At 41.6% G+C, this 14,314-nt stretch overlaps 3 protein-coding genes across 6 annotated transcripts in view; 1 reads left to right on the forward strand and 2 right to left on the reverse strand.

Moving 5' to 3' along the window:
- The window catches only part of LOC108571704 (E3 ubiquitin-protein ligase HERC2), a 15,886-nt gene extending 10,094 nt beyond the window's left edge, over positions 1–5,792 (reverse strand). The window contains 4 exon segments of the mRNA XM_017933816.1: positions 180–1,466; positions 1,468–2,478; positions 2,698–3,734; positions 3,912–5,792. Of these exon segments, the coding sequence (XP_017789305.1) occupies positions 180–1,466; positions 1,468–2,478; positions 2,698–3,734; positions 3,912–5,792 (5,216 nt within the window).
- LOC108571858 (multifunctional protein ADE2) lies at positions 5,708–13,963 on the reverse strand. 4 transcript variants are annotated; one of them, XM_017934003.1, is made up of 7 exons: positions 13,916–13,963; positions 12,796–13,119; positions 12,365–12,708; positions 12,019–12,294; positions 11,468–11,612; positions 11,253–11,392; positions 5,708–5,832 (listed from the first exon to the last, which is right to left on the reverse strand). In XM_017934003.1, exons 1-7 carry the CDS (start codon positions 13,920–13,922, stop codon positions 5,794–5,796), a joined length of 1,275 nt encoding a protein of 424 aa, XP_017789492.1. In that variant the 5' UTR covers positions 13,923–13,963; the 3' UTR covers positions 5,708–5,793. The 4 variants fall into 4 exon arrangements, with proteins under 4 accessions (XP_017789492.1, XP_017789491.1, XP_017789490.1 ...); XM_017934002.1 differs by lacking the exon at positions 5,708–5,832 and adding an exon at positions 10,703–10,793 and having other exon boundaries at positions 11,295–11,612; XM_017934001.1 differs by lacking the exon at positions 5,708–5,832 and having other exon boundaries at positions 11,213–11,612.
- On the forward strand, positions 8,919–10,988 carry LOC108571857 (probable Xaa-Pro aminopeptidase 3). Its single transcript, XM_017934000.1, has 5 exons — positions 8,919–9,083; positions 9,200–10,144; positions 10,229–10,591; positions 10,662–10,838; positions 10,916–10,988. Exons 1-4 carry the CDS (start codon positions 9,035–9,037, stop codon positions 10,826–10,828), a joined length of 1,524 nt encoding a protein of 507 aa, XP_017789489.1. The 5' UTR covers positions 8,919–9,034; the 3' UTR covers positions 10,829–10,838; positions 10,916–10,988.
- Positions 13,964–14,314: the final 351 nt, after the last annotated feature.

Consider the following 14,314-nt stretch of genomic DNA (forward strand, 5'->3'; position numbering starts at 1 on the left):
CGTCGTCGTCGTTGTCGTCGTCGTCATCGTCGTCGTTGTCGCCGTCGCCGTCGTCCTCGTCGTTGTCGTCATCGTCCTCGTCGTTGTCGTCATCGTCGTCGTTGTCGTCGTCGTCGTCGTCGTCCTCCTCGTCACCGACGTTATCGTCGTCGTCGTCCTCGTCACCGTCGTTGTCGTTGTCATCGTTGTTGTTGTTGTTGCAGTTGCAATTGTTGTTTGTGGCGTGGCTGTGAATCGGATGTTTCAGTATCTTCCTCAGCTTTGTCTGATAATCCAGCATGGTTTTACCAGCGTTCAGTGCGGCGAGTTGTTGCTGTTGATTACGTAAAATGGAGGGATTCACCGAGCCGGCTATCACGGCAGGCATGCCGTTCGGTCTCTTGTCCATTCCACGATGACCCAGCAGTAAATTCGCCCAAGTGGACACGAAAGAGTCAGGCATGGGCATTCGATCGAGATGAAACTTCTCGGTGAACCGTTTCACTCCGAAAAAAGGGACCTTTCGGCGCGCGTCGTCGCCCCCTTGGTCGTGCATCTGAACGAGAATCTTGGAGTGTTTGGTAAATTTGAATATCGTACCGAGTTGACCGTCCACGTCGACCAACGCGCCGATTCTCGGTCTGTCGTCGAGTCCTCCTACGACGATCAGAGCCGCCATCACCGTATCTTGAATGTTCCCGCTGTTCTCACCTCCGTTCTCGTTCACCTGTATATGAAAGAACGGGCCGTCGCTCAATAGGTCCGCGGCAAGCGACAACTTGGAGGCGAGGAAAGTGTTCAAAGACGCGTTCCATTTCGATAAGGAATGCAGATATCTGACCAACGAGACCAGCTCCTCGACCACGGTCGAGCTGTGAGATGCGGTGAGCGAGACGCGACACTTGTTTGAATAGAGTTCGAAGCTGGTACCGAGATCGCAGGTGAGCGCTATGTGACCTAATATGCGAAAGATCTTCTCGAGAAGGGGTATCTGATTCGGATTGTCCGAGGACCAAGAAGGCAGTACGGCTGCGAGCAACCGCACCGCCATTATCTGTTTCTCCAGATCCGGATGGTTCTCCTCGGCTATCACCACGTTCAGAAGGAAATCGATCCACGGTTTAGTGCTGAGAGATTTGCAGAGTTCCGACGACTTGGCGATCGCTCTGAACGAACCGAGGGTCGCCCACGTGCTGTGATGCTCTCTAGCGAGCTGCGACTGAGTGCCGAAGCTCGATTTATACGCGGACGATACGATACCGCGCAACACCGAGCCGAGTATCTTTATGGCGGAAGGGGCCACCCTGTCAGCCTCGATGCCGCAACAGAGCAGCAGAACCCGAAGCACCGTCACCGAAGCCGATTTCAAACAAGTTGTCGGATGAACGTCGACGAAACCTACGTGACGGACGTTTCCTGCCTTGTCGATTTTAGCAGCGTCCTGCGCCGGATCCACGTCGCTGTCGGTCTCCGGCGAGGTCGGCGGAATCGTACTTTCCTTCCTTCCCCATGCGGTACGAGTTTGTAGCACCGTTGTCCCATTGCACGCGAATCCAGCCGTCCTCGCCAAGCTCCCCTATCACCAGACCTTCCCCCGGTGGAGGGCCATCCTGGTCGCCCCACTTCCAGTCCACGCCGCGCACCACCCTTGTCCCGATTTTCATCAGAGCCGCTAGTTCCTTTCCGGTAAGCTGAACGCTCCGTGGTTTGCTCTTCTCCAGGCTGTCCTCGTATATAGCCGTGATAGGCGGTTCCCCCGATTTCCCGGTCGCGGACGCGCACGCGGACGCCGACGAATCTGCTTCCGGGCTGACCGACGGTCCGATCTGTCTGAGCAACGTTAGAACGCTCGATAGGGTGCCCGAGTTGATCAGTAACCCGATCTCGTTCGCGTGTTGGTAATTGGTCAGCATGCCCAGTATCGTCAGCAAGAACCTTGCTCTGGGCAATTTCCGCAACCAAGTGTACGTCCCTTGATTCAAGCTGCTCTTGTCGCTCATCTTACTCGGTTTACTCGGCAACTCTGCTTGAACCACGTATGCTCGCAACGCTTCTACCGCCCACGACGTTACCTCCGCCTCCGCCAGAATGATCTTCGATTTTTGATACGGTGTTATCGATTGAATATTCTCCAGGCAATGCGTTATTCCATCACCGAGGGATTTGTTCTCGTGCGACAGCCCGAGCCAACCGTTCAACAACGAGTACCTCACCGATGTGATCAACCAATCCTTCTTTAGCAATTGCTGCATCATTAAGGTCCCCTGCTCGCGTAACTTTGCGCGCTGTACCTGACAATACATCGCCCGACGTAACGTCTCGACATCCCCGCCATCCTCGGTGATCACAAAGTTTATCACATTCGCCATCAACTCGCTCGAGTCGATATTCAATGTTTTCTGCTTTATCCTTTCGCTGATTCTGCCGAACGTTTTCTTCGTGTCGGATAGATTTTCCAACCTTGGTGAACATGCTGCTGCTGCGGCTGCCGCTGCTGTTCTACAAGTCGCTTCTTTCTGCGTTGGTGTTGCGCTCGTGTCGATAGTTGTCGTCGACGTCGCTGTCGTCGTCGTCATCGTCGTCGTCGTCGTCATCGTCATCGTCGTCGCCGTCGTCGTCGTTGTCATCGTTGTCGTCGTCGTCATCGTCATCGTCGTCGTTATCGCCGTGGTCATCGCCATCGCGTTCGCTGGCGTGGTGGTCGGTGTTACAATCGGCGTCACGATTATGGTATCCTCGTCGGATTTATTTTTCATTTTCGCGTTCTGTATCGAAGCGTTGACAATGTCTTCCGGTTTGCTCGGGGAATCCTTGTTCTTACGAACGTTTCTTATCACCGTTTCCACGGTTTTCCGAAATTTCGCCACAGTGTGCAGTAGCTTTAGATCCTGTAATCCTTTGATCTCGTAACTGGTCGCGGATCGTACCTCGTGCAAAAGAAATCTACATTTCTCCTGTGCCGGAGCGCAGACTTCTTTGTAACTTCTATTTTGCTGCTGTCTGATTCTTATTAAATTCCATTTGGTTTGATGGATCGCTCGGACCATTTCGGCCAATTGCTTCGTCAGCCTCGGACTGTTCTCGTTCCCCGTATCCTGATGATCGATCAGGCTGATCGCCTGATGGCCCAAAGCTAGATGCTTCACGATCACCGCCATTAACAATCGACAAACTTCCTCTACCGGGTGATCACCGGAGATCTCGGTGTGTGCCAGAAGATTGTTCGCCTTGGAGTATTTGTCGACGATGGTCAAGAAGGAATGGACCTGCGGGTCGGTTTTGTGAGTTTCGGCGAGCGCGTAAATGAACGCGGTGACTCGATCATCCTCTCTGCGTCGTTCCTTTTGCGGTTCATTTTTCGTTCCTGTATTACGCATGGGGACCGGTGGTTCCGTCGGCGAGTTTGCAGCTGTCGACGTGTTGCTTCTCGCCTCTCCTTTCTCCTCCTCGTACGGATTCGGCGGTTGTAGCACTTGCAATCCACCACGGAGGAAATTTGCGTTCAACCAACGGCCGGCTTCCTCCTCGGCCGTTTGCAATGGTAGACTTTGTCGCATCCTGTGCGCGTGCAACCCTAACAGGAAGCCCAGGGCTCTTTCCGTGTCGAGTAAACAGGAACAGACGTCCGTCACGTCGATCGTGATCTCAGTGTTTTCCGGCTCGGAGTATTGGCAGTAATGACCAACAAAGTAAGAATCCATCATTGTTCGCGGTAGTAGCAGCTGCTGCTGCTGTTGCTGCTGCTGCTGCTGCTGCTGCTGCTGCTGTTGTTGCTGCTGCTGCTGCTGCTGTTGTTGTTGCGTTTGCTGCTGCTGCTGCTGCCCTTGCCCCCGTTGAGAGATTTCGTTCATCTCACCAGAACCGTCCCAGCCAGCTGGTTGACTTCTCCTCTGCAAACCTTCCAGCGAGTTTGACCGTCCGTCGAGTCGAACGTCTTGAACATCGTACACATTGTTGTTCACCACCACCCAAAGGCCACCGTCACGATTGTGATTCTCCAGATCAGCCCAACGAATAACCAAAGGCTCGTCCGAAATGGAGATCTTGTTGCCATGCTGTGGAGCTATGATCCCTGGCCAGGACAAATCGTCCGTCTCATTTTTATCGATCGTTGGGATCAGCTTGTTGAAGCGATCGAGCGCGTTCAGCATCGGTGTCATTATCTCCAACCAGTTCATGTTGAGCAGTAACAGAGGATAGTCGAGTTGTAGCAAGATGAGGCAAGTGATCAGTTCCGGTAGCAATACGTTCACAATGTCGCCTCTTAGGACGGTACTGACCAACACGAACTGCTTGATACCGGTGTTCCCTAGCTCAGCCGTGAACGACGTTATCTCGGTCACGTGGATACAGATCTGCGACACGTACTTGTTCAACAGTGACTCCGCTCCGAGCATCTCCTGTTCGCGCAACTTTTTCGTCCCGACCTCGTTTATGCACTCGTACACCTGAGCGATCAGCAGTCGCTGAAACTTCAGAAGAAGATTCAAACTTGGAGAGCAGCTCTCGTTCCTTTGTCGTTCCTCCTCAGAATTCCGGCCCGGTTGCTGGACGGCCGCGAGCAACTTTGACTGCGTGATACAGGTGCCGTTCTTTATCAGCTGCTTCACCAGCTGAAGCAACGATATAATCGCGTTGTTCTTCTCCGAGTTCAACTCTTTTGCCTGTTTCGTGTCGTCGCTCGCGAGTTCGCTTGTCTCCGCTTTCACCGCAGCCTTCAAAGCCAATTCCAGGCCACCGTCCGCCATCAAGCTTGACACCAGCAAATCCGCCATAAATTGCTGACCCGCGTTCACCGCGTTACCTCCGTTATTCGGCTGCTCCACTAATGCGCCAACGTTCGTCGCTTTCGACAAGAAATTCGAGAGCGTTTTCGCCCGTTCGTTCGCAGTAGGCAACAAGATGCTCCAGCCGGTTTGCAAAACGGCTTGTGCCGCCTCTTGAATCGTCGCGAGAATACCCGTGCTGCTTGCGAGCGTTACGCATCGCTGCTTCAACGAATTTAACAACGGGCTACCACCGGCCAACCCGACCGACTTACCCTCTATGTTGTGCGTTATCATAGTGTGCAGTTGTAATCTTATCAGATTCAGCGTCGCTACGGCCAAACACTCACGGTCCTGAGTAGGTGGCCGCGTACCACCCGGCAATCCTTCGCACGCCTTGCTCAACAACGTGTCCAATAATCGAAAGGTTTCCTCGCAAATGTCCACCACGAATGCCACTCTGCTCGCGACCGACCAGGCAGATGTGCACCAGCCGAAACTCTGCGTCGCTCCACAAGCCAGCCCGATCACGTTCTTCCCGGACAAGGTCGGACAGAGCGTCGGTTCAGGCACGACGATGTCCAATGCTGGATCGATTTGCCCGCAATCATTTCTCCCCCATCCGTACACCAATTGCTCCTCCGTCAATGCCAACACGTGCAAGCTTCCCACGGACAATTCCTTCACTTTTTTCGCTTTCAACGCTTCGATCGCCTTCGGATATCTAACGTGTTCCTCGGTCCCGTGACCCAACCGGTACGCTTCTCCCTTTCCCCACGTGTACACCTCTCCGTATGCCGTTAAAGCTGCCGAAAATTGCCCACCGCAATATACCTTTGCCACGTTTATGTCCAACAATTTGTCAACTATCTTTGGCGTTTTCGAGCCGTCGCAACCTCCCCTACCGAGCTTCCCGAAATTCCCGTCGCCCCACGAAAACACTATGCCGGACGCCGTTACGCACAACGTGTGAGAGTCCTCGCTGCCACACGCTGCGTACACAACCATGTGCCCGTTCAGCCCGGTCACCAATGTTGGTACTGTCATGTTATCCGAACTTCCGTGACCCAATCCCCCGTAATTTCCTCTTCCCCAACTGTATAATTCCCCGCTCGAACTGAGCGCTACCGAATACGTACTACCGCACCCTATAAACGTGATATTCTTCTCGACCAGTGCCTCGATCAGCTGCGGCTCCGCGTACCACGTTTTGTTCCCGTGTCCTAATCGGCCGGTAGTCCCGTTACCCCAAGAATACACCGAATTGTCCTGCGTCAAAGCCAAGTAATGCTCTCCCTCCGGATGAGAGGCGATCATTATCACCGGTTTCTCCGAAAATCCATGCACTCTTTGAGGATATTGAGTTTCCGATCCGTAGTACATCATGTAAACGTTTCCGTTCACCGACAGAATCAACAGAGCTATTTTGGTGCAACAAAGCTGCTTGATATCGAGCTCCGCGATCGCGTCGCAGTAAAACGGAGACGATCCATTCCCGAATTTCACACTTCCCCAAGCTAGAACCTCTTGAAACGTTTGATTCGCACTTTTCTGGAATCTCTCAGTAATAATCGGAGGTAACAGTGGACTGGCTAATCTACTCAGGTTACACATTATTATCACCGCTGCTTTCCGTAAATCCACCGATGTCGAATCATCCTCCGGTAGCCTCAAATACTTTAGCAAAACTTCGCAAGGACCCGGTGCAACGTTTGCGTCTGCTCGCCTTGATTTTGACGCTGGTATCATGTTTAACCGCCTTAGTAATGGTACCAACGGTGCCGTACTACCAGGTGGCATTACCCGATTATCTTGATGTTTATGTTTACCACTCAGTTGAAGTAACAAACAAACCGAATCTAATAAACTCGACAATGTAGCTCTCTGCGTCACCAATTCTAATAACAAACAAAGCGCCGTGTGTTGATCGGCCAATGGAATAGGACACCATGATCTTCCGCTAACTATATCCCTGAGAATGATTAAAAGGAAGAAAGTTCAGCGAAAGTATCCTGGCCGATTGATAAAACGATCGAATAGAATGTTATAAATACCCTGTAACAACTTGTCGCAAAAATTTCGCTGATCGTTCCACCACTTCTAGCCATACTTGAGAAACGTTATTTTCCTCGAAAAGCGTAGCTTCAGGCAGCGATTGTAAAGCTTCCAGAGACTCGGATAAAAGCTCGCTGCAAAATTCTACGTCCTCCCCGGATCTCCAAGCTCGTCTTAAGTAAGCGAATGAAAAATTTAGCGCTGCACGAGATCCTACTCGCGCTAAACCCAATGTTGCTTTCTCGTTCGGTCTTACGCTGAAATAATAATAATTATATTTATTATTATTAGTATTGTACACGTATGTGCGTCTCTATGCGTTTACATATATGCATATGCGTATACATAGGAAATTATACATCGATGCTATTTATGCATTTCAAAAAAACCGCTAATCGTACTATTTATTATTTAAATATCGTGGTAAACTTATTTTAACCGCAACATCGCACATACGACGCTGAAACGGTTCTACTGACTTTACTTTTAATATTGGTTATTGTACATTTTTTGTAACTTAGTTGTAGGTTTCGATCCTGTTGGAATATCTTTAGTTTCCTGCGGTTTATGGCGTGAAAGAGCCGTGAAATATCGTCGTGCTACTGCCAAACGTTGTCTTAACCGTGTAGCGGACAATGTACTGTTTGCAACTTCGTAACACAATTTTCTTTGCTCCTTGATTAGTAAATTAATACATGCTGTTAAATCACAAACAGCTGAAAAATTTTTCAAACGTTAAAAACATATTAAATAGCTCTTATGTGGAAACAATTTTCTCCTTTCAACGGCGTATACTTTAAATATTATCTTTAAAAATTCTTTACATGGTTGAGGACCCCAAAGCCACGAATCCATTATGTGTTGTGCAGACATACTTTTCTCTATGCGTATACTTGCTCTTGCTGCTTCTTCTTCGTCTAATTGTTGACAAGGTCCACAGTTGCAACCACGCTCTGGACCACAAATTGCATCGCAACACCGACATGACAACACTATCATGTTACAGTAATAATGACCACTTTCACCTAAAAATGTTCAAATCTTAATCCTATAATTTATTCATTTTTACCAAATCAAACTTTCCTTCCAAACTTTATCCATACCCTTTTTAGCTATTGCTCCTGCTGCATTCACTAGGCCGTCACCAATAGGACCTATGATTTCACCATCTCGTACCATTTCATTCCAAAGTTCAGCTAGACCATCTTGATAAAGTAAACGTTTTAAATCTGTTTTTAGCCATTTTGCATCCAACTGGATTTCTGGCCTTATTATGATATCTAATTGAACGCTCATGTTGATCTCCTCCTCTATACTAGCTTTCCATAAGTTGTGCAATTTTAATCTATAAGATTGAAGAAAATTACATTATTAAGATCAAACCTCAACTTTTCACCATATACACATACATATGAACTGAGCGTGTATTCTCTACACAATAATACTTTTATTTCTTAATTGTACCTTTGTCTATTCTGCCATCCCCTTTCTCTTTTTCCACTCTTTTTTCTTTCTTTTTCTCTTCTTTTCTTTCTTCCTTTAGCAAAAAGATTCAAATTTGAATGAAAATTCAATTTCACTTTTAACCAATTCCCAATGATTTGCAAACCCGCTTGTCATAGATTACTCAAAAGCGGTGCAACAGTCAAATCAGTGGTGCAGTTGATTTTCTTGTTCAGGCAGATTTCAAAGGTTGCAATTTCACCCTACGATGGAACAATCGATGCTTAATAGATTTAGTCATCGTTTTCTCCACGATACATTCATAACAAATTGCTTTTCTTTAACAAATTACAATTTATAAAATATTAAAACTATCATTGCTCGGTATTTTAATTGCAACGTTTCCCAGATATATAACTATATTTTATCACGGCATCCTTTAATTTCATTTTTCACGAAAAATTCCACGATCTTCGACTATGTATTGATCGTAGAAAAACGACCCAAACGATAAGCACAAAATCGTGGAAATCAGCAGAAAATAATATGTAGCTACGCGAAACCCATCACCAATTTATTCGAATAGGTAATCACATTATTGTAGTTGCTGTCACAATGCCACTTAACAACGGCTATGTTGTATACTATTTATGAAAGTACTGCATAAGTCGTCACTGTGTGTTCACTAATGATTAACATGGAGTGCTACTATAAGGTTTAATGCTGTTACCAATTTATTGCAGGAAAATCTTCAATACACGTTTAAATACATTTATTAAAAATAAATCAAAATGCTTAGTACCGTGAGAAACTCTATTGTATTCCAAATTAGAAAATACGGTGAGAGATATAAATAAAACTAATGATAAATAATAGGTTATATTTTTCTGAATATACACAATAACAAATACAAATTCAAGATTTATACAGTATGTCAGCATTACTTATAATTACAGGACAGCAAGCATACATACGACATTCGTTAGATACAGTTACAAATAATGTAAATCGACGACAAACTGAAGAATCGTCGGCCATTCTTTGTCGATCATGCGGCCAACCAACACCATTAACACATCCTCATTTAATGAAAGACGGTGAAGTTGTACCTGGCATTCAACTTTATGAATTCAAGAAGAGACGAAATAAATTAATGGAAAGTATTATTTCGCGTACTTCTGTTACAAACCTAGATAAACCACAAATTCTAATTATTCCTGCTTCGTCTAAAGTATATATGTCTGGCAAAATACCATATGTTTTCCGTCAAAATACAGACTTCTTGTACTTTACTGGTTGTCAAGAGCCTGATAGTATTTTGGTAATCACAGCAAAAAATGAAAATTTTCTAACCACACTATTTGTACCACAACAAGATGAGCATTCAGAATTATGGGATGGCCCTAGAACTGGTGTTGATATAGCACCTAAGATGTTTGATGTTGATTCAGCTCTTCCAATAACAGAGTTTGAACAATTTTTTCTCTCATTTGTCAATGAAAATAAAAAGTGTGTCATTTGGTATGATAGTGTTAATGTAGCACAGCCAAATTTACATAAAAAATTATGTGAATTAATTAAAACAACAAATGGCCAAACCCTTGCTTCTCCGACAAATCTAATGCATAAAATTAGATTAATTAAATCACAGTCAGAAATCAATTTAATGAAAAGGAGTTGTCAGATTATTTCAGAGGCAATATCTAAAACTATAAAAATATCAAAACCCAAAATGAGCGAGCATCATCTTTTTGCAATTGTTGATTATGAATGTCGTATGAATGATGCTGAATTTTTGGCATATCCCCCTGTTGTTGCTGCAGGTAAAAATGCTAACATCATTCATTATATCACCAACAATCAAGTAATTCAAGATGGAGACATGGTTTTGATGGATGCAGGTCTGTTTCCTGTATTTCTAGATTAAAACTCTTTTTATATGTTATTTTTGTTATAACTTTATATTGTTTCAACCTTTGATTTAGGTTGTGAATATCATGGTTATTCCTCTGATGTAACTAGAACATGGCCAATTAATGGAACATTTACACAACAGCAAAAAATTTTATATGATATAGTACTGGATATTCAAAATATTTTAATTGATAAGCTAAAAGAATTACCTTCGTTAGATCAATTGTATCATGATATGTGCTCTTTATTAGGCAAAAGATTACAAGAAATTGGATTAATACCAAAACATTTCAGTAGAAATGAATTACTCTCTGCAGTTTATACTTATTGTCCACATCATGTGAGCCATTACTTAGGTATGGATGTACACGACACAGGAAAAATCTCCAGAAGCTTAAAACTTCAGCCAGGAATAATAATAACGCTGGAACCCGGTAAAGATATACTCAGAAATATCAATTTATCCATTATTTTTCAGATAATTTCACTTTTCTTTATTTACAGGAATATACGTTAACCACAAAAATCCATTAGCTCCACCAGAATTTCATGGTTTAGCTGTTCGCGTTGAAGATGATATTTTAATTACAGAGAACGGTCCGATCATTTTAACGGAAAATTGTCCAAAAGGAATTGCTGAAATAGAATCTTTGGCTAGTCAACGTTTATAGTATCAATTCTGTAATTATAGTGTTCACTTTATACTATGTACTGATACATAATAGTTGATACAAACTGATCATTTTATTTTATTTCAGATCAAACAAGTAGTACATAAAAAATGATTGTGGACAAAATTTTTATTTTATTCGAAAATTTGCTTAAACGGAAACAGATGAATATTATATACTTGTAACCAGTAGAGAATAACTAGCAGAAACAATAACACAGTGTACACAAAAAGGGCTAGCATGAACATTTATATGAAATCAAATTTTTGTTTAAAAAACTGTGTAAAAAAATTAATTTGTCACAATGATAACTATGACTAAAAGGTATTTCCCATATGTTAATTCTGAGCGTCTATTAACAATTGTTAAGTCTTTAACATTAAACGATTTGAAAATTCTATACAATAAGATTCTTCAGCTTAACATCAGCTTGTTTCAAAGCGATGAAATTCATTAATTGCTTTACTCGTAAGCGTGCCCAAACCAGATGGTCGTGCAATGCATGAATTTGAGCCGCTGCTAGTGCTGCACTTTCAGGATAAGCGACAGTGGTACATCCAATTCCTGGAAGTAGAATATATTTAAGAATACTCTTACGACAAAAATTAAAAATATGATTAAATATCGTCAACAATTCACCAGAAGGAACGTTAATTGACGACCACAAATCTTGTGAAATGTTCTCCGGTTTAAAAGGCGGGCAATTAATAACAGGCAGAGATGTATTTCCAGAGAGTACTGGACCTAATCCATTACTTCTCCCTGCTACAGCTATTAGCACCACCTAGGAGAGGCAAGAAAAACTCGCGATAATTCAGAAGTAAACAGTACACTTTCGTTACTATCGGCAGTTTTATCATTATGTTTTGGTGATTATACGACTTCGTGACATACGTTCAAGCGATATATAGTTCACTATGAGTTCGAATATAATTGTCGACGCACTAAATATACTGGAACGATTACCGTCGTTGTTATTATTTTTATTCGTATCCAAACAAATGTAAATATATGACGTATTTTTCTACAGAAAGATTTTTCGAATTTTTTTAAGAAATATGTAACAAAAAAGTATACTTAAGAATACATATCAATGTATGAAAATTTATAAAATTGTCAAATTTTGACAAGAAATGGTCTACATATGAAAATTATGATATATTAATTTTTGAAGTTAATAACATACATACCTTTTCATAATTACCTTCATATTCTGCAAGAATACGCAGTGTTTCTTGAGTACCTTTGTGAGCACTGCATACACGAAGTTGAACTTTTAAACCTAAAGATTTTGCATGTTTCGCTATTTTCTGGCAATGTTCTTCATCAGAAGGTGATCCCATCAAAATAACAACTAAACTGTTAAATGAAATAACGAGGTAGTCAAGCTGATCTACCACCCATTTAAAATTCCGTTTTACAATATCTAAATCCTCTTGAGTTACATTAGTCAAATTTCTATATACCTATAGAAAGAGGTGAAATTAAAATAATAAGATATTACAGATTTTTTTGTAGGATAACTGCATCAAATACTTGTTTATCTTTCATCAATCTTTTATCACCGGATGGCCAAAGTCTCCAAGAATCACTGTCAATTATATCTGCTACCATAATTTCACCATTTTCATCCACACCAAATTCTATTTTCATGTCCACAAGTGCACAGTCTCTACTTGCCCATGCTCTTTCCAAAACTTCAAATACAACAAGTGTAATACGTTGCATTATGTCATATTCATCCTTTCCAATTACAAGACTATTCAACTTAAAACCAGCAGAAATAATTTGCTCTTCTGACCATTGTGGATCATGATTGGCATCATCTTTAAAGAATGTTTCTTGTAATGGTGGATTAAACCTAAATCCTTCAGGAACCCCTTAGTAACAAAAGTTAAAAGATGACAAAAATAAGTGCTTATATGTATATTCTTTTAAATACAAGGCTTATTATCACATTTTGGTACCTTGATGTCTCCTTAAAAAACTACCAGTGGCTAATCTTCTAGTAACCCATTCTATTGGAACCATTTGACATTTTTTTGCAATAAAGGAGGTGTCATTAGCCACTTTAACAAAGGCAGTTTTTATTCCAACTTCATTTAGTAACTGGAAAACTTTAGCTGTTGTAGCTGTACTAATTGCAGCCTTGCCTTTTAAATCATGGGATTTTTCACCATCTCCAGCAGTAATGCGATCTTTACTTTGTAAAAGACATAGAGTAGGGTTATTTAAAATTTTATAGACCTCTTTTGTCTTTCCTTCAATGATCAGTTCTCCACATTTATATTCTGGTTAGGTGCAAATTATTTACATTAAGTAAGCACACAAGATAAATACTTGTACAGATAATTATTATTTCTAATGAACATTAGTATAGTGATAATTTGAAAAGGAATAGTTTTAAAGGAAAAGTTGAAATTGTGTACAACTGAACTCTACTTTTTTAATATTCATTAATTAATATGAAATGTAGTAAAAACTACAAAAAATATTCTAGTAAACGCAAATAAATTGCTTAGAAAGGGGAAAAAACGTAAAAGAAACCGTGCACGTGACATTCCGAACGTTGAAAGTATATTTATTTAATTAAAACTATCTTATTGTTAAAGTTTTTATCGATATTTCACTTTTTTCGATCAGTTGAAAGCAACTTATACGGTTTAAAAGAAAATGCTTTAAAAACATTTAATACAGCAACGATGTTTATTATTTACAAAACCACCATGATCATACGCACAAAAAAGAAACTACACATCAATTTTTTGCAACATAAATTATGCATTTGTATACCTTAAATACTGTAAAATTCCATTAACACAATCACGTCAATCATTACTATTATTTTAAATTTTTAATACACGTACATTTTAAGATAAATATATGGTAAAAGTTTTAATTGGGGAGTAAACATTATAATCTCCTTTTTTTGGAAAATCAAACAGAACATTTGGAAATTTTGATTTTTAAATGATAAATCGAAAGAAAAACATTTCAGTGTTTTTCCTAACATTACAATTAATCTTTCCCTTTTCTTTTAAATATTATATGATAGGTAATTACATAGAAAATTAATTCGATACTTACCGTTCATCTTTCTTCTCTTCTATCCGCTTTGCGAATAGCAGCTTCTCAGTTCTTACACGATCAAGTCTATAACAATCCCCACTTTTGAAGTTGTGCTCCATTTGATTGGCGTAAATTTATAAATTATCTTTATGCGGGATAAATGTGGTAGGTCTATGAATCGTGTGTATCAAATGCAGAGAAACTTTCAAAGGATAATAAAAATAAAATACATTATTCTAAAAGACTTTAAAAAGCTTTGGTACTTCGAAAATATTAATAAAACGTTAGTGATCACTTTAAGAGTGTATAAGTGCAGCATAGTATTTATAACGTAAATATTATTATAGAATGTCTTGTCTCTTTATTTTGATTTTTTTCATTTTTCGAAATTACATATTATATTTCATATAAACATAG

Source organism: Habropoda laboriosa, unplaced genomic scaffold (genome assembly GCF_001263275.1).
Source record: "Habropoda laboriosa isolate 0110345459 unplaced genomic scaffold, ASM126327v1 scaffold99, whole genome shotgun sequence".
NCBI classification, from domain to species: Eukaryota; Metazoa; Arthropoda; class Insecta; order Hymenoptera; family Apidae; genus Habropoda; species Habropoda laboriosa.

Excerpts from the sequence above, each read along its gene's own strand:
- LOC108571857 (XM_017934000.1), top strand. The coding sequence starts at position 9,035 with ATGCTTAGTACCGTGAGAAACTCTATTGTATTCCAAATTAGAAAATAC. Across the intron at positions 9,084-9,199 it reads ATTCCAAATTAGAAAATACG|GACAGCAAGCATACATACGA; the intron begins GTGAGAGATATA and ends TTATAATTACAG. Across the intron at positions 10,592-10,661 it reads AATAATAACGCTGGAACCCG|GAATATACGTTAACCACAAA; the intron begins GTAAAGATATAC and ends CTTTATTTACAG.
- LOC108571858 (XM_017934001.1), bottom strand. Across the intron at positions 12,709-12,795 it reads TTTTTTAAGGAGACATCAAG|GGGTTCCTGAAGGATTTAGG; the intron begins GTACCAAAATGT and ends TTTGTTACTAAG. Across the intron at positions 11,613-12,018 it reads ATGAAGGTAATTATGAAAAG|GTGGTGCTAATAGCTGTAGC; the intron begins GTATGTATGTTA and ends TGCCTCTCCTAG.